Below are 26,381 nucleotides of genomic sequence, written 5' to 3'. Positions count from 1 at the left end.
CACCAAGAGAAAGGTCATAATAGGAGAAGGTGGCTAATCGATTCCTCCATTGAGCTGCATAGGAGGCAAATGAGATCAACCGAGTGCTGGCCACACCTTCTAAGATTGTCTGTTGAAAGAATTTTGTTGAATCAGGCGCTCCACATGAAGAATTTGACTTTGGGAGGGGCACAAATATGCCAAGTGAAAGTCACCTCGTGCCCGATACTGTGCGGGAGCCACCCCTTGAGTAAGTAATAAGCTGAGGTGACTGAGAAAGATCCACTCCTATCAAGCCACCAAATTAACTTGTCTCGGGCAAGAGCATGAATCCGGGGTGGCTGAATGGAGTCCAATAAGTGGCTGGTCTCCAAAGCCTCAAGATCCGATAAGCTCCGGCGAGGGTGGAGGTTCCACCCACTATCATAAAGAACCTCAGCAACTGAAATCCTTCTTTGCAGGGAGAGACTAAAGAGAGTAGGGAAAGAGCTCTGCAAAGGTGCACCACCCGTCCACCGGTCTTCCCAAAATCTGATTGACTGACCGTTGCCCACGTAATAATGAATAGTAGAGGAGAAAATTGGGAGGAGATATAGGGATTTCCATATAGGTGATAAACATCTTCTATTCCCGCCCAAAGTCCACCAAGTAGATGGATTGCTGATCTTAGCTTACACCATATCCTTCCAAAGATTGGGAGCGGGCGAGTTGTATCTCAATGTCCATTTTAAGAGCAGAGCACGATTCATGTCCTTAGATAACCAAATTCTCAAGCCCCCAAGGGACTTGGGGAGACTAATATCATCCTAGTTGACCAGATGATACTTGAAATCAGAACAAGGGCCTCGCCACAGAAATCTCCTTTTAATTTGTTCCAATAATCGGAAAACAGATACAGGCAAGGCATAAAAGATACGAAATACTTTGGGATTCCGGCAATACTGGATTTGAGGTGGGTTAGTCTCCAGGCCTTGCTGAACAAATGCCCTTTCCAAGTGGCAAGGCGTAACTCGATCTTTTCAATCATCGACACCTAGAGATCCTTGCTGATACGACTCAAGAAACCCGTAACAGCCTGAGGTAGGTGGTGGGTGTGGATGAAACCGTACAACCAATGACTAATTATGGGTATCTTGGGAATTAGGTGCATTGTGGGAATATTTACCTTATTAGCTAGGGTTAAGGTTGTTACGGGTTTCTACTCCATTATGGGGCCCACCAAACTATTGTTTATTTAATGAATGCACATCTAGGGGAACCAAAAAGAGTTGAAGCCGCAGATTTGTTTCTTTTGTTTCTTTTTTTCTCTGTTAGTCTATGTTTGAGGCCAAAACCTTATCTAGTTTCATGGCAAACTCACTATTGATCCAGCCAAGGTTTGAGCTTTAGCTATGTTGTTGACGCATTATTAATTGAAGAGTGTGTCATATCAATTGTTGGTTGTGTCATGTGGATGTATTATTTCATAGAAGGAAGTGAAAGAGAAAAGAAAAAAATATATGTTTCTTTTCTCTTGTTTGGATGCCCGTGGATAATGTGAGAGAAAATGGAAGAGATATATAGTTTCTCTTCTTTGGATACACGTGGAAATTGAAAAAAGAAAAGAAAATTAGTAATATTTTAAAATTTTGATGATTAAAATTCTCTGAAGTTCCTATTACTCTTTTTTTCTCCCCAAATTTTATCATTTTGTGTGAGAAAATTTATTAACTAAGAGAAACTTATTTTCTTTTCTTTCAATGATTCTCTGTTGCCAAACAACAAAAAATATTTTTCTCTCCCGTTTTCTTTTCTTTTCTGTGGGTTCCAAACAGGCCCTTAAGCTTGGCAGCTGAAATAGAATCAAGTGACTTAGCATTGACTCATATCAAGGTACGAGTTTACAACTGTTTTCAAAAGAAGAACAAGAAAGAAGCATTGATTTTCCATTTTAGCTATCTCCACGCTTCTATTTTAACTAAGTATAATTTTCAATTTTCGTGTAGCAGATTTATTCGTGGAAGCTTCAAATGAATTTTCTTTCAAATAGAGCTGTAAATGGAGCCGATACAAACGAGACATAACCAGTACCCGAATTTGATCCATTTATAAATATCTAAATATCCAAAATCCAGGAAACATAAGAGTCTATCCAAAAATTGGTTATTTGATTCTGATGCCCTGTTAAATCCGGAAACCAAGAAATAAGGGCAAATAAAACAGCAAAAAAAGGGGAAACAAGTGAGAATGGAAAAGTATCACTGCATTAATTTCTATCTAACTAGTACCATGGGATATACTTCCGGTGGCTACATCCATCATTTGATTCTGCTTCCTCTCCTAAACTGTAAGATGTCTTATTGGATATCCAATTCACTTCTAGCAGAACTCTGTAGATTGTTGATTCAAAATTTTTATCCAAATAATATTTAGATTACTTGACAGCCCTATTTTCAAGCTAGATACTGAAAGTAGTCACTTTAACATGTATCAGAGTTCACACTATGAAATCAACTCCGCTAAGGTGATGTTTTCCTCTGAACGCAGAAGCAAGCTTGTAACTAAGCTCCTTTGTATGTTCTTCTGAATTTGAAATTTTTCTCATTCAGAAGAAATCAATCTACTAGGGGATTAAATTGTTTTTTATCCAGATAATATTTAGATTACTTGACAGCCCTATTTTCAAGCTAGATACTGAAAGTAGTCACTTTAACATGTATCAGAGTTCACACTATAAGATGCAAACTTGTAACTGAGCTCCTTTGTAAGTTCTTCTGAATTTGAAATTCTTCTCATTCAGAAGAAATCCTTCTACTTGGGGATTAAATTGTTTTTTATCGTCGTTCTTGATTCACATATTGTCTGGCTAAGCAGAAGAAGTTTTTTTTGTAGACTCGAATGCTGGCTTTACTTAATTACTGATTAATTTGGGATCTCATGTTATTTTATGGTGTTTGTTATCCACTACGCCATTGTCTTATCCAATGATGTATTTCAGATTCTTAGCAACTCGGGCCTGAAGATGGAGGTAGAAGTCCCAGTTGACTAGTCATCTGGCTGCCGTGATGGTTGATGGCATTCCTAAATCTAATGGGAGCATTTTAGGATGATGTACAATATCTTAATCAACATCAACAATTACAACTTGACCAGATTTTATGTGCGGTCCATATTTGGTTTTTTTACAATAAAGATCAAAGTTTTCTTTGATTATGTAGTTGACGCTTAATGGCATCGAAGTTGACCTGAACTTTGGGAGTAGATTTTTTTGTTTCATTGAAGTTGGCCTTAAAATGAAAATTACAAATTTATCTAATATAGCCCCATTAAACCCATGAATGAGTTCATCCCACGCAAGTCTGAAACTTACTTCACTGCACAGTTCGCATGTATTGTTTAGGTGGCTACAGAGGGGTCTGAGCATCTCGTTTTTGGTTTAAAAAGAGCAGAATGAAAGAAGGCCATATTAATTACATAAATGCATCTTCTCTTACGAGTGAGTTCTGGTTATCTATACAAGGAGGAGCAAAACGAAGCTGCGCATAATTTAACTGGCGGGCAGCTTCATATAAAGCAATACCAACACTTACGGAGAGATTTAGGCATCGAACATATGTTTCAACCATAGGAATGCGAATTGTTCCACCACCGAATGGTTCATTCTCGCAGTCAAGTAAAGCTTCAGGTGGCAGTCCAGTTGTCTCTGCACCAAAAATGAGCCAATCCCCTTGCTTATATGAAAAATCCTACAACCACAGCAAGAATTTTTCAGATTTTTGCCCTACAGACTAGTGACTTGAAATGTATCATCCAGGCGGAAATGACTAGAGGAGAAGAACTAACTGAATGAATGTTGGTTCCTCTCTTAGTAAATGCAAGTAACCGGTTTTTCCCCTCCTGAAACAAAATAAACAAAGAGCTAAAATTAAAAGGAGACAACAAGCACGAGCAATTCAAGGTGTGCCTTATTATTTACCTAGAGTACCTTGTGCTTGAAGTAGTCCATGAACTCGTCCCATGAGCCATGTACCTTTACAACAACATATCTAATTTGGGTGCTAACGAAATACGAAATTGTGACTATATAATCAAATGGTTGATCATTCACCACAAAGTAAAACCTAAATAAATAAATATCAATGTGAAAAGTTGTGAGTAACAGAAACTAATCATGGGCTATGTACACTAAAAAGAAATAATTGAGAAGGATACGGCCAGTAATCCAGCCCAGCACGCTTCAGTTTTGTATCATCAATCTTAAACCCCATCGGCTAGGAAGGAATGTCAACGACAGCAGAGTTAGCCAGCAGGATCATAAACATACTAAAAAGCATAATACAACTAAGCGAACCTCAACAAGATGCAAACCAACAGCCGAAGCAGCACAAGTTCTGGCTATTGAGCCAGTATTTCCAGGAATCTGCCAAGAACAACAGAAAGCTCAGGGCAGGGCACATAGATGGAGGTTGCCTGAAATCCAAATAACAGATCCAAAGAGAAAATGACCAAAGTAAATAAAAAATAAAAAATAAAATACACAAAATGTGGTTCATTAGAATTGAGTTTGGTTCCAACCCGAAATGACTAAGAAGTTTATTACTCCGAAATCACACCCCAAAGCCAGTGATCCCCAGATTGCCAAGAGAAGAGCCATCAAAATTCAATTTTAGGTAACCAACCTCTGGGGGAGTCCACTCTTTCATTATTTGAACCTTGGTCCCAATGTTCATCCTTGCCAGATTACTCCAACTATCACGAATGGAGGTGCCCTTGAAAGAGAAAAAAAGGCTTCTTAGTCAGAAGTTAAGTAGGAAATTTGTCCCGTCACTCTTTCTGCTACTCTTGCCTCAGATTCACTTTTAGCATCGAACTGCCTTCTATTACGTTCATTCCAAAGCCCCCCATGGCACGAAACTGGCTCAGGCGGAGATCATCATTTTACCAAGACCAAGAAGGGGATAGCCAATGATCGACTTGCTAAAACAGATCAGATCAACAGATATACAGAATTGCAACCCCAGCTTGCATAGGACAAAGGTCCACACATTCCATGAGAACTGACACAGGAGTAGAGTATGACTGGCAGATTTGGCCGCATTGTAGCAAAAAAAAAAACACTTATCAATGTGGGACTATTCCCATTCAACATGCCCATTTACATCCAGATTTACAAATAACTGGCTTGAAACATAGGCACAAAATCACAATGGAACACAAACTTAAAATGCAGTACACAAACTGAGCCCAGACCCAGACAGGCATCTTGCTTTGATATCACTATTAAGATTGAGCTCAGTTTCATCCCAAAATGACTAGCCTCAAAGGAGGCATACTGTTCAATATTATAATCCAATAACACTTCTTAACTCTTATAAAGGAATTATTCCCACTCAACATGGTTTTAAGATTAGCAGCAATAAAATGACTAACACTTGAAAAAGTTACAAAGAGCAATCTTTTCATTTACTTAAATCAAACGATAAGATGGGGAGGGCATGGACAGAAGCCCTCTTCTTTAGTCTTCCCATTCCTTGAATATTCCAAAAGACAATAATCATCTTTTAACTTTCTTGTTCTTTTCAACTCCTTGTGCTGCAATGCCAGAATGCATTCTCTATTGCAATCTGCCAGCCAGGTCCACCATTTTGCTCCACGTTTCTTCATAATACTCGCTTTTTTTGGCTTTGCATGGAGTCAAATAATGAGCATCCACCCTTTGAGGGATTTTTAAGGTTGAACATGTATCCTTTACTCCTGTGGATGCTAGTCATTGAGCTGGTGCTTGTCTGGTTGCTGAACTTCAAAATGGTCAGCTTCTGTTTCTACAAGTCCTCATTTAGCTGGCTTTTGAGAGAGGTTCCTGAATTTGGCTTTCTGAGCAAGGCTGTTTGCTGGTTTAGGGTCAGGTTGGGACGAGGATTCATCGCTTTTGGAGGGTCCCGAGTCCACAATTTGACCAACAAGGGCGGAAGGGGTATGGTTGGCAATAGAGAATAGAGTTTCTGGAGTATTCGAGGTGGTTTTCTTTCTGGTGTAGGTGAGTGGAAAAAGTAGAGAAGGCAGTAGGAGAAGTACGGTTGTTGGACTGTGGAGTTTGGGACTGTTGTTTTCTCCCACTTCAGAAGTTTGTCTTAAGGAATGAACTGAGGTTCACAAGGATAATTTTGGGGATTATTGCAAGAGGCTTTGTTTGTGGTAGGTTGGATCATGAAGGTAGGGTCAGCATTACTTGGTCTTGTGATTGCTTTAGTTAGATGATTGTGGATGGCAGTAACTTGAGTTTGGTCAGTAATCTCGTGATCAATGTTGACTGCATGAGGTGGGGAGTGCAGGCAGGGCTGACCTCGAACAGAGAGATGTCAAACAAACAGCTTCCTGTCTGCCAACGATAGCAGTGAGTCCAACTTTGGCAGTTTGACTGGAGTGAAATTTGAATTTCGAATTTGAAGCAATGGCGGATGGCTCAAGGTGGTGGGTGAGGTGGGCTAAAGGTGTGTGTGGTCTGGGTTGGCACTGAGTCGACTCAGGGGGAGATTGTTTCTTCTTCGTCATGCTCCTCCTACTCCTAGCTAGACGCTCCCAAAGAATGCAAACCGTAAAAGAGGTGATCATGGATTCATATACCTCAATCAGCTAATTCTCTAGCTGACTCACCTGCCAAGCAAGGATCTCTTGTTATTAAAGGAGGGCTCCTCTAGCGGGCCTTGCAATCTTCTCTTAATAAAACATTCACTCTCTCTCTCTCAAAAAAAAAAAAAAAAAAAGAGGCGATCATCAACAACAAGGTTGAACCGAGTGTCCTCCACTATACTGTGTTGGGGATCAATGAGAATGCATGCAAAGTCGAGCTAATGGTGTTCTCGAGTGGCTTCATCCATTTTGAGAGTTCAGCTGAGCTTGTTGTCAATGGCTGTTATGACATCTTCATTCCAAAGCTCAGGCGATAAGTTGAAGATGCGGATTCAAAGACCACCAGTTGCAGTTGATGGGGAAGCTTCCCATTTGTAGCATTGGTGACAAGGGATAAAGGAATTCTAGTTGCAAGAGTCAAGTAGACGGGATTGATCTTGTGCCGATTCAAGGCAGATAAGCCATTTGTCAGTGCCAATGATTGATCCAGTGGGGGTTTCAACTGTTATGAGAGATTTAGCGGTGGTGGTAAGGTTGTGCCAGTCAAAGCCGTTTGTTGTTGTCTAAGGGAAGTAGATGCATCCAAGAATCACTCCACGAAGGTGGACTATTTTGCAATCAGTCCTCTTGTATTGGAAAACTGACAGGACAAACAGAGAGTTCCCGAACTTGACTTCCTTTGAGCGGGTGTTGATGCTATTGTTATGAAAAAAAATCCTGAGTTGCTCTAGGAATAATCCTTGGGTGGGGCTAGGTACTCTCATAAAGGAGGATCAATCGCCATTGACAACAGTGATTTTGAAGGTGCAATCACGAAGTTAATCGTAAACGTTGTCATCATCTTTGAAACTTTTTTTTTGCTGAGTTATATTAAAAAGATACAAAGAGCAAAATTACAAGGTGGGGGAACTGTCTCATACAATGAGAGATTGTAGGGAGGTTCCAAATTTAGCTAATCTATCAGTCGAGGAATTGGCTGATCTAGGAATAAAATGGTAGATAGAATGTCGGAAATAGAAGAAAGGGTGGGCCAATGACGCCAAGTGGGAGAGCCCGAGTTAGAGCACCAACTGATAACAACTCTGAAGTCCCCTTCAATGAGTAATTTTCCATGCAGATGTCCTTGAAAAATTTTACTCCATGGAGAATGGCAGTCCCTTCAACGGTGTTGGAGTCTGCAATACCAACCAGCCCCGCATAGGATAGAATAGTCTCTCCTCTATGATTTCTGAAAACTCCTCCCCACAACCGCCGGCCCCGGGCACTCAAAAGCACTACCGTCGAAATTCAACTTGATGCAATCACTATGAGGAGGCACCCATTCCCCGCCATATGAGCCAAAAGACTCCAATTCCAGCGAAGGGAGACACGCGCCTGAGGGGTAAACTCCTTCCTGGTGTGTAGCCGACTAGAAATCATACCACTGTGCAAGAGACAATGTTTTCCATGTTGCTGAATTTGAGGTTGAATCGCCGGTTGTTTCGTTCAAGCCAAAGACACCACGGGATATGAGCGAGGCAAGCAGCGAGAAGCAATTTGCCGATTCTAGGCATTCGAGTCCAAAAACCATCTGGATAGTGCCAACAAGGTCCTAGTGAAGGCCCAACTTGATTCCAATTTTCTAAAAGATGGCCATTCAAACTATCCAAAAGTAGCTGCAGTGAAGGAGAACCTGCTGAACAGACTCCTCACAAACACCAGAAAGTGGGCAGGAACTATCAAGAGTGGTAAAACCCTGCTTGTGAAGGTTATCCGCAATGAGGATTTGCTATGTAATGGCAGTCCATAAGAAGAACTTTATCTTGTTTGGAGCCGAGAGTCTCCAAGCAAAATTGGCCTTGTGTTCCGACACGCTGGGGTCTTCCCTGATGTGGGAATAAGCTAAAGCAATTTGAGAAGATACCTTTAACACTTGGCTTCCAAATCAACTTATCATGAATTCGGACCCGAATGATGACACTGTTAAGGTTGGATAAGAGCGAGCAGAAGGCAATAGCTTCCTCATCATTCAAACCCCGATGAAAGATAAGGCTCCAAGACTAATTATTCCACATATCAGCCACCGAGCAGGACAAATCCAAAACAATCCTAGATAGCCCAGAATAATCCTCAATGAGGGGGCGGGGGGCCACACCTCTCATCAGTCCAGAAGAGGAGCGTCATCCTATTCCCAAGATAGAAGGACATCGCGGCCTTAAATGTAGGGAGCAGCTTGTACACAAATTTCCATCTCTACACCAATGATCAGTGAACTGAAGAGAGAATCTCACCATGTTTCTCCACAAGCCGCTATGTTTGGAATTGATATTCCAGATCCATTTAAGGAGGAGAGCACAGTTCATGTCCTTAGTAGGCCGGATGCTCAGACCACCCCGAAACCGAGGGAGACAGACCTCCTTCCAGCAGGCAAGATGATATCTGAAGGTGTCATCGGAACCTCTCCAAAGAAATCGTCGACGGATAGAATCGATCTTGGAACACACTAAGGTTCGACAATGCATGAAGGATAAGAGGTAATTGGGCAGGCCCGCCAAGCACGACTTCAATAGAGTAAGTCTTCCCATTGTGGATAAGAGCCTACCCGCCAAGTAGCAAGCCCCTTCTCGAACTTCTCGATGGGAGGGAACCAAAGTGCGGCCGTGGGACAAGTATCAAACAGAGGCAGGCCCAGGTAGGTAGTTGGCGTGCAATCAAGAGGGCATCCCAGAAATTCAGCCATATCTTGGAGAACCGTGTCGTCGATATAATACCCAAACATAGTGGTTTTCCTTCGGTTAACATTTTGCCCTAAAGCGAACTCGAAGAGGCCAAGGGCAGCCCACAGTTTTCTGATCTGATCCATAGTGCCCCCATCAAAACAAATGGTGTCATCTGCTAATTGGAGAATCGGGATGTCAAAAGCTTCATACTCGGCAGTAGGGAGCAGCCAACCCATCTCTTTGGCCAAATAAATCAGGGAGGAGAGATATTCAGCCACCACATTAAAGAGCAATGGGGATATGGAGTCCCCCTAATAGATGCCACGAGTTCCCTTGAAATAGCCACACACTGTTCCATTAAGAAGCACTATATAACTAGCAGAGGAGATGCAACTTTGGATCCAGAAACGCCACTTGTCTCCAAAACCCATTTTACCCAGAAGAGTGTCCAACAACTACCAATTAACCCTATCAAATGCCTTTTCAAAATCTAGCTTGAGGATAAACCTAGGGAGCTTCAAGGTCTTGAAGTGACGAGGAAGTTCGTGACTACCCATTGCGGAATCAAGAATATTTCTCCCTTTGATGAAAGTGTCGTCTCTGGTGAATGACAATAGGAAGAACCGCCCAGAGACGGTTGGCAAGAAGGCGAGCAAGCAACTTGCTAGTAGTGAGACTCATAGGCCGAAAATCAGTAGGTTGCTCTGCCCCTTCTCTTTTGGGAAATGAAAGAAGCCCCAATACTTTTGAACGAGATGCCACGATAGTAGAACGCACGGACCATATCAGAAATATCCTTGCCAATGGAAGTACAAAAAACTCGCCATTATACCCAGACCCGAAGCCCGGTCCAAAGGAAGGCCCATAGCAGCTTTCTCATTTTCTCGCTCGCTGAAAGGAAGCTCAATAAGACCAGCAGCCACCGCAGGGATAGCTAATAGGTTAACACTCTGGAAGAAAGGCCAAAATGGATGGTTTTCGGTATAGAGACCTGAAAAAATAAACTCGCCAAAGTGTTAGAAATGACAGACCGTTCTAAGGTAACTTCGCCATTGAAACAAAGCGAAGTTTTCCGGCTGGCTCTCCACCTGGCCGTTGCAACGGCACGGAAAATTTGTGTTTGCATCCCCCTCGGAGAGACACTTGAAACGGGCGCACTGCTTCCAATGAATGAGTTCGCTATGAGCAAAAGCTTGCAACTGGCCTTGAAGAGCATAGCGCTGAGCCGTTTCAAAGGGGAACAGACATTTGGACTCCTTGTCAGAGTCAATGGCAGCCATCTGGGATAAAATAGAGGCTTTCTCTACATAATGGGCAGATTGATGTTCCAAGGACAATGCACGCCAGAGGGGCTTGAGAAGCTTGAGCATTACCGGGAGGGACCATCCTCTAGGGTCGACAACGACAATTTTCTTCCAAAAGGATTGGAAAGAAGAATCAAAAGTGACATCCGTGAGCGAAGCATTGTTAAACCTAAAGGATGGGGGTCCCCTACTGCCGAAGTGAGTGACTATCAAAATCGGCCAGTGATCCAAAACCGCACGACCGAGAACTTTGCCAGTTGCATTGTTATAGAGTCGAAGCCAATCCTCATTAGCAAGGAATCTGTCAAGCTTTGACATGATGGGGGGCTGTCGACCATTGGATCAAGTGAAGGCCTTCCCAGATAAGGTAATTTCATCTAAGTCTTAGCAGCAAATGAAATCCGCAAAGAGTCTCATGGAGATAGTAATCCTCCGAGCTGAAGGAGACTTCTCGTGGCCAAACCGAATCATTAAAATCGCCGGCGAGCAACAGAGCGATAGGCCATCGCTGACAAACCAAAAGGAGGCCATCCTAAAAGAGGTGTCTCTCACTGTGCCAAGTGGGACCATAGACCCCCACAAGACACCAAATGTTGCCTGAACACTTATCCCGAAGCTTGACGCCTAGTGAGTAACTACCCCGATAGCTATCAAGGACTTCAATAGTGTCGGGGTTCCAGATAAGGAGGATTCCTCCCGCTGAGCCAATGGCGTCAACAGTAAGCCAACCAGGTTCCTTCGGGGGCCATATATCTCGCACGAAATTGAGGGGGAGAGAGGTGGCCTTAGTCTCTTGAAACACAGCAATACTGGACTTGGTAGAGAAAGGGAGGCTCCGTATAGATGCACGACACCACGACGAGCCAATTCCATGAACGTTCCATGAAAGCACAATCATTGATCGTTCTTCTTCTTTGACTTTTCAAAGGGATGATTATCCCCTCAGAGCAGTCCCAAAAATACAATGCCCATCAACTTGGCTAATACCATCATTAGGGCCCAAGTTTCAAGATCAAATTTGTGTTGCTCAGATTGTAACGCCTCCACTAAGTGTTGGGATCTTTCACCAGGCTCCGTAAATATGAAGAGACCCGATTTTGGGTCGTGGGTTAGCGCACTTGGCTCACCCTGAAGCAACTACCGTAGGTGAGGGGGGGGAGGAGAGATTGGTCTTGGGGATGGCCTTGAGGGGATGGTCCCAAAGTGGGACCAGCTCGGGCTGGTTGCTGGCAGGGCCACCCCAATGCGCTCGGTCGTGCTCTCTCATTTTGATTTTTTTTTTTTTTTGTTTTAACACATCCAAGAAATATCTTCATCTTTGGTTGTCGTTCCCAGCATAGAAAGCAATTGTCGTCAGCAAATTGGACAATGGGTGAGAGGAGAGATGCCAAAGAGTCTTCTCCTCCAGTCCCCTTCAAACCACCAAGAATATGGATACCAAGATTGTGGGCAACAATGTACCTCCACGGCGCTTCTCTACAAGTATTTAGTTTTCATAGCCATTTGAGCAGCAAGCTTGGTTAATTTCCCTGATCAATCAGATTCTCAACCCCCACCCAAAGACCAAATCTCAGAGGTTTACACAATTCAATCCAGTTTAGCAAGTGGTACTTGAAGCTATCAGTTCCCCCTAGCCAGAGAAATCTTCTCTTTATCTTCTAATTTAATTTGCTATGCTAACTGGGCATGGATGGAAAGAGAGGAAATACATTTAGAAGGCCAGCCACACATGAGTTAAGTAGGTAAGCCTTCCAGCCTTTTTAGGAACTTTCCTTTCCATGTGGATAACTGCACTTCTATCTTCTCAACCACCAAAGCCCATAAATACTTGTCTGGTCTAGGAGCAAACAAAGGGAAGCCCAAATAAGTAGCAAGGAACGTAAAATATACACAACCCATCACAGAAGCCAGTCATCTTCCTTCATCTTCCACCATATTGAAACCAAATGGAGATGATTTTGCCTAGTTAACCTTCTGCCCAATGACCAATTCAAACAATTTTAACACTATCTTCATCTTTAAAACTTGGTCACCATTACCAGTGCAGAAAGCAATTGTCGTCAACAAATTGGACAATGGGGATACCCGCACTTGCATTCTGGCTATGGATTCCAACCATATAATACATCTTGCAGCATGCACCAGGCTATTAAGCAATTCGATCACAATATTGAAGAGGAGAGGGGAAAGGAGACCACCCTATCTAATACCCTAGTTCCTTTGAAATAGCGACAAAATGTACTATAAGGAGAAGAGAGAAGGACGTTGACAAGACATGGCTTTTAATCCAAAATCTTCATCTTCTCCCGAAGCTCATCTTCTCAAGCATCAAATTCAGCATATTAGAATAGACATGATCTAATGTTTTTTCCTGATCAAGTTGTAAGGCGATTCATGGGAATATTGCTAAGTCCATAATACTTCTTCTAGCTAGAAAAGCACACTGCTCCTTGTGTATAACCATGGGAAGAGCAACTCTTCAATCTTCGGGCCAAAAACCAAATTTTGTAAGGTCTAGAGACAAGGGTGATTGACCTGAAGTCTTTGGGTACTTCAACTTGATTCTTCAACGTGATGAAGGATGCACCTGTTGTGTTGCTACAGGTTCCAGTCACAAATGAGCTTTTAACAAACTGTTGAATATGCCTTTGATGAAATTGCGCCTCAATTTGTAAACTCTCCATTAAGGACATCTGGGCTAGGCACTTCGTCATTCAAGCATCTGTGTGGCTACCTCCTCAATCTCCTCATATGAGAAGGTTAATACAACAACATCAGCCAAAGTGGCTGGAATTCTGAAGAATCGAAGCTCATCTAGTTATGATTTTATAACAATTTCGTCTCTGAAGAGATCTGCAAAGTAGCTAATTAAGTTGTAAGTTATCTCGGCCAATGTAATGTTATCTCCCCAAGTTATCTCGGCCAATCTAATGTTATCTCCCCATCAATTGAAAGGGAGGTAACCTGGTTAGACCGCCAGCGGGCCGATGGGCATGAATATTTTGTATTGCCATCCCTCTCAGCCAATTGTCTATATATCTACCTCGTTTCCGATGAGTCCTCTCACTAATAATTTGCTACTGCATGTCTTTATTTAAAGAAAAATGTTCTTCAGAGGAGCTACTTTCTTCAGCAGAGTCCAGGTCGACAATTTTGGGAGACAATAGAAGTTCGCAATGCAAAAGTAGTGGCATGAATTTGCTTCAGCCAGGTCCTGAGGCGAGTGTTTAGAGCTTTAAGTTTCAGGTTCAGTCTCCACCCTAGCGCACCTTCAACTTTGAGTTCCCAGCACCACTGCTCAAGAAGGTCCCCAATGTCCTCTCCCACCCAACTATTTTCAAACTGGAAGGAAGCAGCTCCCCATCTGCCATATTTAATGTCCAAAAGAATGGGTCACTGACCGGAAGTAGGTTTGTTGAAGACTCTCAGAGGTAACAAGGAACCTGTTAACAGGGATACATTTGGCCATTACTCCAAACGAATTGTTTTCTTGTTGTTTGGATCTCTTCGAGCTCACGGGCACCAATAAAGTAATAGAAGCCCTCGTCGCGTATGTGATTCTAGGAGCAGGGGATGACTTTTCATTGCAAAATCTAATGGCATTGAAGTAGTTGCACAAGAAGCCAGAGCAAGTTTCATGCATGAAAGAGATCAGATAGTTCATTCCAACTGGCTCCTAATTGATATCAAGTGGCACCACAGACTCCAGTAAAACAGCAATTGGATTCAATGTCCCTACCAAAATCTTTAACCTAATTAAGAACTCTTTGATATCAATTGCTTGGAGATCAATTGCACAACCATCCCACAAGATTAACAAACAACCAGCATGACCAATGGCATTAAGGGACCACTATAAAGATCCCTAACAACGGAATCCATCATAGTTAGCATCTTTGTTTCTTGAATAACAATAAGCTTCGCTTCGCTAGCAAGGAGGGTGTACCTGATAACCGCTCTCTTCTAGCACTTCCAATCCCTCTAGCTTTCTACAATAGAATTACCATTGTTGGCTGTGGTCTAGTTTTTCAACTCCCTCAATTGTTGGAACGCCTTGTAGCTCACTTTTGTAAACGATTCCCACTATTTGAGCTAATTCCATCATTCTCTCCCAAGAGCTACAATAACTGAGCTTTTCTCCTTGAAGGATGGCAACAAGCTTATCCAATCAGGTTCCTCCTTGTTCTGTTGCCTTGCCTTTGCCTTTCCTGTCTCCTCATTTACTACTTTTAGCAGCATCCTCTTTTCTAAAAAGATTGTTTGCAGCCTTCTATGGCCGCCCCCCACCTCTTCTTCTAGTTTGGGGGAGGATTGGACTAACAACATTACAAATTGGGGCGATTTGTAAGGAACCTCCTAGAGGCAAAAATTCAAAGCTAGGGGGAGGTGGGCCAAGTGGTTAGGTCTTGCAATATTTTGCAAAGGGGAATTTGAGTTTATCTCTGATGGTTGTGGGTTTCTGGAAAGGGCATTAGGAGGCGTTTTTTCTAGTAGGGCCTTAAGGCCAACCAAACTGGGTTCAAAAGAGTTTTCTAGTCCATTAGTTGTGATGTCAAAGCAACAAGTAGTTTGAGGACTGCCAACCACAATGGATAACAAAGAGGGTTTTTGGAGTAGCTAGCTGGGTCATCAGGAATACTACTCCAATCAGAGGCCAATTCAAAATTGAATTAAACTAGATTTACCACTAAATTCCACTCCAATTCCCCACTCAGTCAACCCGCTCACTACTTTGGTTCTCCTTGCTTACTTCATCAGGCTGGTCGACTCCTGCTAACTTATTGGCTCAGTCTCATCTCCTTCCTTTATTCCTCTTTTTGCCTGCTCTTTTGCAAGCTGACCAAATCTGAGCTTCTCAAATATTAATTTTATCCAAAATTCCTCCTTACCAGCTCTAAGCAGGACAATGTGGTGCGCATTCTCTTGATCCAGATGCTTGACACAAATTCATGCATAGCCAAGCCTATGCACGTGTCAAGTGTTGTCATTCATATCTGCCAGACCTCCAAACTTAGCCGCAACATGCTAAAAATTTCCTTTTGCCATAGTTCTGTAGGCAATCCCCATATATGTATCCATTGACCTGGGTCCTCAATCAGTTTCGTGGGCAATGTGATCGTTCCAGACAACCTCCTTATCTTGCTTGGTATGGAAACATAGAAGCCAGTCATTTCCTTTGAGGAGGGAGACCATTGGATTTCCAAGTGGTTGTGATACAATCACCAACCTTATTAATTTCATCCAGGTCATCATTTGTCTTTATGACAAGGCATTCCAGGTAACACTAAGGAATCGAGATCACATTGCCCCCTCTTCGCTCAATGTTTTCAAATTGCTACTAGCCAAGAATGAGACAATAGGAATAGGGTTTAATCGGAGTATAAGCATTAGATATACTTGAAAAGGCAGACATCGGTACAACTTAACCAGCTCCAACCACTACAGTGTAGCATAAAAAACTCGTATAACAAACTGATGCAAACAATAAGTTCCCATAGAAATATAGAATTCTAGCATAAGCATTGCGTTGTCACGCAGTCAGATTCGGGCTAAGTCCGTCTAGCCCAGCGGAATATCTACACCGTGCGGCTTAGCTCTTCCGAAGAACTAGTCAGCCTCCTTGTCTCACGGATCTTCCACCTTAGCTCCACACTCGATGTTGCAAGCCAAAAGAACGACGGAGAGACCAAAGAAATGGAAGAATAATGCTAACTTTGTATTGAGAAAACAAAGTTACAAAGGGTGGCCATGTTTGGCCACCCACTCACTCTCTCTATAGCAATTTTTATTTTTTTTTGTGAAAATGTGTGTATAAACTACAAAAGAAGAGAGAAGTACAATCAAACCTAGGATAGAGGGTCTTCCTCCACAACAAGGCGTTGGAGGGAAATGCCTACGTTAGCCTGAATGTCTGCCAAATGATTGGCAGAGCGAGGAATGTGCTTCCAAGTATAATTCAAAAAGAAAATTAAATTACATATTTTCGAGTACATATCCCAGTGACGCCACGAAGGCCTGATGGAGTTTGCACACCAATTAATGACGACCTTTGAGTCGCCTTCAATGCAGAGTGGGCCCGTGAGTTGACTAGAAAAAATTTGAATTCCGTTTAGCAATCCCGAAAGTTCTATTGTTGTGGAGTCGGAGTTACCAAGAGGGCCCACAAAAGAGAAGAGGAGATCGTTGTTAGCATCATGGATAACTCCTCCATATCCTGCAGGGCCAGGGCAACTAAGAGCGCTCCCATCGAAGTTAAGCTTGAAGTGGCCCAATGGAGGGGGGCTCCATATAGCCATGACCGGGTGGGGGGGTGGGGGGCGAAAGGGCTGAAACAGCCCAACAACCAGCTGCCAATTTCCTCTAAAATTTCAGCTGCTGAAGTTTCTGAATTCTTTTCTGTTTAGAAGCCAGATAGATACTTGGCCCATAATGTAATCAATCAGAATTTCAGTGGGGGAGGATTTGAATTTGAATTTCCTCCAATTTCTGTCTTTCCATAGTCCCTATAGGATATGACCAATGTAACACGATAGAATTAGCTTTCCTAGCTTTGGGAGTGTAGTGTCAATGAGTGAGAGGATAGTGGATGACAAATTTGATGCAGCACTGGAGTCCGATTTTATTTAAAAGAGAGGTCCAGATAGAGAGGGCATAATGGCATGATAGGAGAACGTGATTGGGTGTTTCTGGAGCATTTGTATAGAAAGGGCACATAGGGTCCGGGACTTGGGTACCCCGCCGGATTAAAGAATCAGAGGTGAGGATTTTATTCTTGCAAGTGGTCTAGATGAAAATTTTTGCACGTGGCGGGGCAAGGAGGGTCGAAGCAGTGGCAGCAGGGTGATTTGATTGGGTTGAGCATGTGTTACAAAGGAAGTAGTATGCAGACCCTTTTGAACAAGGTGTCCAAATCAAAGTATTATGATTGTTACTAGGCTTGACTGCGGTTAGGCTTGATAGGAGATTGGAAGCCACTCTGGCTTTAGAATCTGAAAGATGCCTTCTGAGGTTTAAATTCCATCCCCCCAATTTCAGACCACATCACTGAGATAAAGGCATCAGTATTTCTGGCAAGGGTAGAGATAGATTCAAGGCTGATTTTGAGGTTGGAATGGCCGGTCCACCAATTAGACCAAAATTTTGTTGAGGTTCCATTGCTAACTTAGCATTTGACTGCTTTCTTGAAATCAGGGAGAAGTAGGACGATTTTTTTCCAAGCAGGGGAGACAAGAATACCTTCCCCCCTTCGTCCACCAACCTAAATGCTTGTTAGCTTTTGCAGCTACTAAAGCTCTCCAAATTAGGTCAGGGTAGAGGTTGAATTTCCAGATTCATTTAAGAAGAAGATCAGAGTTTGTAGTGGTAGTATCACGAATACCCAATCCTCCAAGGAATTTTGGTTTGTAGACCTCTTCCCATTTGACTAAGTGATATTTTTTTTCTCCATTTGGACCTCCCCACAAGAATCTTCTTTTAAGCAACTCGATTATGTTTCTGATAGAAGCAGGACATCAGAACATGGATAGATAGTAGTTGGGTATACCATGTAGGCAGGATTTAATTAGAACCGGTTTACAAGCTTTGGAAAGGAATTTTCCTCTCCAGGAAGCCAAACGCCCTTCCAATCTCTCAATGACCGGGTGCCAAGAAGACTTGGAAGGTAATCGAGGCGTAAGGGGGAGCCCCAGATATGTGCATGTAGACATCTAAATTTTGCATCCAAGATAGTTTGTCATAGAGCTTAGCAAATTTGGTTCAATGTTAAGACCAGTAATAGATGATTTTTGCCAACTGTCTTTTTGGCCGGATGAGATTTCAAATAGGTTAAGCAGGGCTTTAATGTTGTAAATTTGGTTTAAAGAGACTTCATAGAAAAAAATTGTGTCATCCGCATATTGAAGGAGCGCAATGTCTTGTGTAGGATAAGGGGAGATGGGGTTGAGCCGTCCTGACCTTTTAACCAGTCGAACCATGGTAGACAAGGGCTTCCCAATAAGGGTGAAGATGAAAGGAGAGAGTGGATCTTTGTGCCTGATACCCTTGTACCTTTGAAGTACCCACATGGCTTACCGTTAACTACAGAATATGAAGCATTGGAAATGCAACTTCTCATCCAGAATCTCCAGTGGGTAGTGAAGCCCATTTCACCGAAGAGGTGGTCAATCAGCTTCCAATTGACCCGATCATAGGCTTTCTCAAAGTCTAATTTGATGACAACTCTTGGTTGATTGAATTTTTTGAAAGAGTGAAGTAGTTCATGAGCTGTCATTGTTGAGTCCAAGATATTGCGGCCTCGGATAAAGGCACTTTGACATGGGCTGATAACACAGGGGAGGATGGCCCTAAGACGGTTGAAAAGAATTCGGCCTAAAATTTTGTATGAGCTGGTGGTTAGGCTGATAGGTCTAAAGTCTTGAGGAAGGGTTGAGTTGGCTTTTTTTGGGATTAGGGCAATGAAAGAGGCTCCAATGGATTTGTGATGCCTACTTGATGAATGTTTTTTTACAAAGGTATGAACGTCATTTCTGATTACTCCCCAAGATTTTTTGTGAAATTCTCTGTTGAACCTGTCTGGGCCAGGGGCTCGATCCTTCGGCAGACCAAGTGTAGCCGCATCAATTTCCTCTGGAGAGAAAGGGCGCTCTAGAAGAGCAGCTTCTAAGGCAGAGATACGATTGAACTCGATTATATCAAGTGTAGGACGGCCGAAACACTCCTCTGTGTAGAGATATGTAAAAAATTTTACAAGGACATTAGCAATGGAGACGCTATTCGTAATCTCCTCGTCTTCATGAAGAATAGAGGATATACGGTTAGCTCTCCGACGAGTTGAGGCAACGGCATGAAAGAACTTTGTATTTCCATCCTTGTCGGTCAGCCAGCGGAATTTGGCCCGTTGCTTCCAGTGAGTGGTTTCATTCTTAAGAAAATTTGACAGATCAAAATTTCAATGATTTTGAAGAATGAGTTCAGAAGAAGAGAGTGACCTTAGCTCTTCGAGGAGATCAAGCTTAGAGAGATAGCGCCGGATAGAATTTTTCCCAGATGCAGTAGCAGTAGAGAGGCCTCGAGCTCAGGGCCTGATCTGTAGCTTTAGAGCTTTGAGCTTCAGGGGAAATGACCAACCAGGGTTTGGGTGGTGAGTGAATTCTTCCCACGATTCTTTCAGTTGGGGGACAAAAGAATCATTGATAAGCCAAGAGTTTTCGAAACAGAATGGAGGGTGTCCCCAGGCTGGGGGGTGGGTGGTCCCCAGCAAGAAGCCAAGGTAAATCCCATTGTTGAATTTGCAACAGTAACTCATCCCAAAAAGTCACTCAGTCACCGTTCCGAGATGGGCCATATATGCCCTCAAGGGCCCAATGAGTGCCCAAAGTCCTATCTCAGAACCGAATACGGAGAGGGAAAAAAGGCCAGTATTAGAGAATATGGCTTCAACCGAATTGGGGTTCCAAATGACGAGAATGCTACCGGAGTGGCCAACCGCGTCAACCGTTGCCCATTCAGGGTCCAAGCTATACCAGAGACTCTGTGCAACCGAATTATCAAAACTTTGCAGCTTAGTTTCCATGAGGATTACAATATTTGGTTTACAGTAAAAAAATAGCTACTTTGATGATGTCGCGCTTGGAGTGCGAGCTGATTCCCCAGACATTCCAAGAGAGAACTATCATGCCATCATGATATTGAGAATATCTTCTTTTGTATAATAGAAGAGGCCATGACAATACTTGGAGAACTCCCAAGTCAGCTCCAGCATTTTCTCCAGCTGATGTGGAGGGACACCGTCCGAATGGACCAGTATATGTTGTTGCATATTTGCGACCCACTCCCTGCGGGAGATGATAGGGAAGTTGCCTAGCCAGGGGGGGGGGGGGGGGGGGGGGGGGGGGGGGGGGGTAGGTGTGGAAGTAGGGTCCGGAGTTGGGTAGTATTGTTCTGGGGTGGTGTTCTTCCCCTTATTTTTGTTTCTTCTTATGGAGTAAGTGAGAGAGAAGGATCGGGAGGGCATATTTTTTTTATGTTCTTCGGGAGTAGGTAAGGGGAAAGGGGGTGACAGAGCCTCGGTTGGAGGACTCTCCATCTGTGTCTACCAGAGGTTTGCTAGAATTGGGATCCATTGAAGCCAAGGGTGTTGGGCAAAGGATGATGGGTTATGGATTGTGGTAAGAAGGTGTTGGGATGTTCGGGGAGGTATTGTGCCATTATAAGATTTGAAAGCTTTGTGGGAGGGGTTGAGGATCCTAGGGAACTAACTGATAGATCATCATTTTGCGAATCAGAGCCAGAGGGTGGCAAGGTTGAAAGGACAGATGATTTGTTAAAGATTTTTCGGGGATCTCAGTCTCAGGGGGGACTGGGGAGAAGGCTTTAGAAGGTCCAAATTGAGAGGAACAAGCATGGGATTTGAAGGTTTGAGATCTGTCAGGCAGAAGGGTTTTTGTTTTGGATTTAGGGGAGGGGCGGATAAGGAGGCGATAGGTGTCAAAGAGGAGACGTGTGAAGTGGGACTGGGTGAGATGGGTTGTTGGGTGCTGAGATGGGCAAAGAGAGTTTCGAGGTGGGGGTTTCGGGGTAGATGTTTTTTGGGGTTTGTGTATGGGTCGGCGAAAGGCTAGTGGGCGGGCGAGGAGAGGTGAGTGGGCTCGTGTCAGTTTGGGATTCTGGCGACGATAGGACGGGAGCTGAGAGACTGATGTGTGATGGGGGAGATGAATGGGAGAAAGGATTGTTTTGACATAAGGATGGGATAGGCAGGGGAGAGGCGTGAGGCATGAAGATGTCCGGGGTGAGGTGTCGAGCACGGGGCTCCAGGTATGAAGGGCTTGAAAGGATGTCGGGAAGGGAGTTGTCATGATGAGTAGATTTTGAAATTTGGGCAGAAAAGCCAGGTGTCGAGCAAAAGGAAGGTGTTCTGCGTGAGGCAAGACAGAGCATGTCAGTCAGGGAATCTGACAAGTCCGGACTGATGGAAGGCTGGATCATATTGGGTTTGGTGATAGGTGGTGAGGGGACATTTGGGGGAAGATTTTTTTGGAGTTCAGATTTTTCAAATTTTTTTTTTTTTTTTTTTGGGAAGGCACCCTGTGTGGGTTCCGAGGAGACCATGTTTTGTTGAGTTGGGTTGACTCTCTCCATCCTTAACTCAGGGTTGGCTTGGTCCCAATTTGACTCAGCCTTCTTCGGGTCCGAGCTAGGCTGAGTTAAACTCATAACAAGAACTTGCGAGTTGAGAGTCATGGAGGGGAGAACGATCATCTCCTCGAACTCCAAGATGATTCAGGCAGAAAAGTCACCGGAGATAAGCTCAATGAGATGAGAACCACTTACCGAGGATTTAGGCTTGAGGAAGAATCTTTCCTAGAGCAGATCCGTTAGTTTTTCCTCGGCCCAGGCAAGCTCTCCAAAGATGTTCGCCTAGCTTTCCGAGGTATGGCGACATCGAAGCTCCGCGGGGATGCCACGAGCATTCACCCAGTGGCCAGTAATTGTGAGGCCAGGGGCCCAATTTACCATGCACTGGATTGGAAAGTTAGATTCATTTCTGAGACGTTGCAGAACATCTCGATCATCTTGTGATCTGAAGATAAGGAGCCATTGTCTATTCTGGATGTGAGTGATGTCCATTGGCCAGAGGGTTTTGGCGTTTTTCCAAATCCAGTCTTCGATTTGCATAGCTAAGTTATAATCAGGGTGGATTGAGAAGACTGCAGCCATCGATAAGCGCTTGGTTCCTTCACTTAGGGCTTGGTCTGGGAGAATCAGTGAGATGTAACTCTCGTGATGGTTAAATTTTGATGTGGGCAAGGGCAGGAGGTTGAAGTTTGGCTCTGGATTCTGTGGTGGGGTAGGGAGCAGGAGTTGAGGCGCGGTTTTTTTCTAGAGGGAAATGAGGGGGGGTTTCAGTTTTTTCCTGGAGGGAGATGGTGGGAGGTGGAGGGTAGGTCTTTTTCTGGTACGGGGCAGTGAGGTTGGCATCTGGGGGGGCTTTCTGAATAACTTGTGAGAGCGAGAGGGAGAATTTCTTCCATCCCAGACCAGAGGTGGGGCTTTGAGGTAGAAATAACATAACCATGATTTTTTCCCTCACCGCTGCATAATGGAACACTCAAGTTTCCCTCCATGGTACTGCATGTGCATTTGGAATTCCAGGTCTTCGGTTAAGAGAGACCTTCAGGAGCTTCTTTCCGTCCTGCCGGCCAAGACCTTGTCCAGGATGACGCCGAATGCTTCTGCTGCTCTGATAGGGATTGAGATGAAAGATTTTTTTGCTCCAGATCAAGAGAGGATTCAGATGGCTTCTCCATTTCTGTCCTTTGCTCGCCAAAAGGAAATGGAGGCGCTTCCATTTTGGAAATGAAGCGTTGCAGGATCCTCTACCCTAATTCTTCATCTCGATGGGCGGCTGATGACAGTTTGCTATCCTAGGTCATCTTCTGGTGGCTTCGAACTTGATTCCTCTGCTAGTGATCCGTGTCGCTTTGGCTGATGCTGTTGTTGCGTTGGTTTAATCTGTGTGGTTTTCGTTTCTCTTTCTAAGGCTTGTCCCACTCGGAGATTTGGGGCAGAGATGAGGGCCGTGAAAGGAGGGGGACGACGAGGGGGCCCCAAGGGGGTCGGGTTTTTTTCGTGTCGGTCCATCTCTCTCAACTGAAGTTGATCACGCATAAAAATTTAAGCATTGCAATATTTGACACTCAAAAATACAGAATTTGACTTATGCAATCAATCAGGTATGTCAATATATACAACATTGGAAAACACTAAAGTATTATATCAAGCAAGTGAAAGGTACTGTTAGGGATGGGATCACTTTTGTCAAAGCAAGTACGAGGTCCATGAATTAACATGCTAATATAGCTATTTAGATTCTGATTGTGCAGAAAATTCAAAATCTAGAGTCAGTATGGGGACACTTCGTATGTTTGGGGCCAAATTTGATCTCTTGGTTGACAAAAAGAAAAGAACAGTTGCATGTTCAAGCATTGAAACAAAGTATAGGGCATTAACCAATACAACAACCAATATTATTGTTCACTTTATAGTGTCCAATGGTGATTCTTCTCAAATATGCTGCGATAATAGATGTGGATTGGCTATACCTACAAATCCAATTTTGTATAATGGAAAAAAATATATTGAGATGAATCATCGTTCAGTTTGGGAGAAAATTGAAAATAATGAAATTGAAGTTGCCCTTGTTCAGTCAAATGACAACCAACCTACATGTTCATTGAGGACTTTGGATGCGACTGACATTATTTTCTCAAGAAAAAACTCATCAATGCACTGCACAAGATGAGTTTGAGGGGATGTGTTAACCATACATATACTTTTAACAAGGCAATAGACTGGTCATTCTGCACGGAAAGACCGTACCAAGTCAAGACCATTGAAAGTGAATAGACCTAAAGAGTAATATCCTACTCTTGAAACACTGGGTTCTGTTTAGTTGATTAGTTGAAAGTGAAAGGGGATGTTTGTTTGGTTGATATCTCTACACTCAAAACAAATGACAATCAAGGTTCTGTCTCCTATTGTCAGCAAAAAAAATCTTAAAGCAAGTGATTTCCAGATGGAGAAACCCTAAGTTAAGTTATCCATTCCGAAAGTATGTCAAAAATGTAATACCTGAATTGCCCTTAACCACTACTTTTTTACCTTTTTTGTTTGCATAGAAGCCCGTGCACTTAAGTTCAACTAGAAAGTAACACAAGTTTCAGTTTTTCCAAATATTGAGAAAAACTAAGAAGTTCTTGAAAAGACATCCATGAGGGAGAGTCGCCGAAAACAGTCATTTTAAGTATGTCGCTGATATTTGTACTTGCAATAGATTAAGATGGATGGATACGCATACCTGAGGAGAAACTAGGACTATGTTGAAAAGCTTATCGCAAGCGAACTTAGAAACAGCTTCACCGGAGCCACGGGTCAAGGAACTCGGACCGTCCTTTTCCACTGCACAAAGAAGACGGCAACAATGTAAGCATTTAACAAGTTTGGATGCCTTAATGTTCTCAATCCACGAATTGACCAGGTTTCGGCCAAGCTCGTAGGGAATTAAAAAATTTTAAAAGTAGCCCTATAGAAAATCTTAACATGAACTTTGTGGGGAGAAGTGGCTAGGCCCGGAGCTCAAAGAAATGGAAGAGCTTCTAATGAATTTATGTGCAGAATTCCTTCTGAGATGAAGAGAGTGAAAAGTTGTGGGGTAAAGAAGACGGAATGAGGAGCTGAAATTCATTCGAAAACCAGTAGATTCCATTGAATCGCTTCTCTTGACGCGCGGTCTTCCTACTCTCATTTTTCGAGGCCACTCGTGGAACTATTACTTGTGGACGAAAGATGACGTTCAACGGCCCAGATGCCTTTACGCTTGGTGTTTCACTATGTCCGGGAGCATCGGAACGTGGAAGAAAGAGTGAAGGTAAAGGCTAAGTGCTCTCGCTGGGACATCCCTTTGGTTTTTCTTTCTCAGCGCGTGCACGTCATTCTCTGTCCCCCCGACCACCCCCTCATTTTTCTACTGGTTTATGAATTAATCTTTCTGTAATTTACAAAGGATGGCTATTAACCGGCTCCTTTGGGCCTTTGGCTGTTGTGTGGGTATTGTATAGCTTATATACTTGATACTCTTTTAGACCACTAAGACGTGGCATTTATCATGTCCGACTTTTCCCAAGTTGACAACTAAATTAATTACTTGTAAGAGAAGCAAATCCTTAATGGCCAAAATTTTATTTTATTTTATTTTCTTTTCTTTTCTAGGGGTTCCAAACATACCCTGAAGTTTAAGCCTCATGGGTGGAAATTGGAAATGTATTTCTCACAATTTATCACAGCAAAAAATTATGCAAACCCGATTGAGAAGTTAGGCATATTTCGTAGTTAATTTCTACATTGTATTTACTAGAAATGATGTTAACCACCGATGTGCAATGCACCCAAGTTTTATGTACACTCGTATGGAGCCAACCTCAACTAAGGGGGGGTTAGTCGACTTGAAGGGTAAGATGAAGATCAACCGCATTACACCATTCATCAGTTTACGTCGTTCGTGGAGTGCCAAACTTTATGTCATCTAGATGCTGGAGATGAAGAGGAACATCATCTCCGCGTTATAAAAAATGTAATTTGGTTTCCGACCCTTTTTGCCAATTATCCGGATGAAGGAAAAGCGGGGGTTCGAACCCTCGACGTTTATTTTTTTTTCCCCTCTCTCTCCCCGCACCCCCATCTCTTGCTCTCTTCTCATTTTCATTTTTTTCTCCCTCTCTCCCGCACCCCCTCTCTCGTCTCCCTACGCCCCCGATGTCTCTGCTCCCTCTCTTCTCTCGGACTCTCCTCTCCAGCCTCCGTCTCTGCTCCCTCTCTTCTCCGGCCTCAGTCTCTCGGTCTTCTCTCGGACTCGTCCTCTCTCCCGCACCCCCTCTCTCATCTCCGTGCCTCCCTCTCTTATCTCAGACTCGCTCTCCGTTTTTCTCTGTCTTATCCCTCTTGGCCTCCTTTTCAGCCTTCCACTCCCTTCTCTCTCTCGTTGTTCTCTTTTGCCCCAAAATACCTTTCGAATTCGTTCGATTTCCCCCATTTCGATTTTAGTTTTCTTTGATTTTGACATTTGGGCATCGATTGCCTAATTTTTACTTCGATTAGGCTTCGATTTTCCCCAAATTTCAGAAGATATAACTAAACCCTAATTTTTTTTCCATTAAATTAGATTTTTGAGGTCTTAGTTGCGAGCCTCCATGGATAATTGGCTATAAACCCATTTTAATAGAAAAGCCAGAAA

General features: G+C 43.2%; 2 protein-coding genes across 5 annotated transcripts in view; one reads left to right on the top strand and one right to left on the bottom strand.

Moving 5' to 3' along the window:
• LOC137966016 (uncharacterized) overlaps positions 1-3,259 on the top strand; it is a 28,188-nt gene extending 24,929 nt beyond the window's left edge. The window contains exons 7-8 of one of the 4 annotated variants that reach the window (XM_068812454.1): positions 1,794-1,851; positions 1,968-1,994. In XM_068812454.1, the coding sequence (XP_068668555.1) occupies positions 1,794-1,814 (21 nt within the window). In that variant the 3' untranslated portion in view covers positions 1,815-1,851; positions 1,968-1,994. Of the gene's footprint in view, positions 1-1,793; positions 1,852-1,967; positions 1,995-2,452; positions 2,794-2,956 lie in introns of those variants that run through there. The other 3 variants (XM_068812453.1, XM_068812452.1, XM_068812451.1) reach the window with 3 other exon arrangements.
• Positions 3,260-3,297: 38 nt separating this feature from the next.
• LOC137966015 (uncharacterized) lies at positions 3,298-25,083 on the bottom strand. Its single transcript, XM_068812450.1, has 7 exons — positions 24,692-25,083; positions 24,450-24,550; positions 4,310-4,378; positions 4,171-4,229; positions 3,944-4,004; positions 3,802-3,855; positions 3,298-3,704 (listed from the first exon to the last, which is right to left on the bottom strand). The coding sequence occupies exons 1-7, from the start codon at positions 24,894-24,896 to the stop codon at positions 3,429-3,431; spliced, it is 825 nt and encodes a 274-aa protein (XP_068668551.1). The 5' UTR covers positions 24,897-25,083; the 3' UTR covers positions 3,298-3,428.
• Positions 25,084-26,381: the final 1,298 nt, after the last annotated feature.

The sequence above is a fragment of the Aristolochia californica genome, unplaced genomic scaffold, assembly GCF_029961685.1.
Source record: "Aristolochia californica isolate CCGP_79_NKW_82.1479 unplaced genomic scaffold, dmAriCali1.0.hap1 SCAF_5, whole genome shotgun sequence".
Classification (NCBI taxonomy): domain Eukaryota; kingdom Viridiplantae; phylum Streptophyta; class Magnoliopsida; order Piperales; family Aristolochiaceae; genus Aristolochia; species Aristolochia californica.
Note: the sequence above shows the minus strand (reverse complement) of the source record. Positions and strands in the feature narration are given on the sequence as shown.

Coding starts and splice junctions, on each gene's coding strand:
- LOC137966015 (XM_068812450.1), bottom strand. CDS start 24,896: ATGAGAGTAGGAAGACCGCGCGTCAAGAGAAGCGATTCAATGGAATCT. Junction 4,230..4,309: donor TTGGTTTGCATCTTGTTGAG/GTTCGCTTAGTT, acceptor ATTCCTTCCTAG/CCGATGGGGTTTAAGATTGA. Junction 4,005..4,170: donor GCTGGGCTGGATTACTGGCC/GTATCCTTCTCA, acceptor CACCCAAATTAG/ATATGTTGTTGTAAAGGTAC.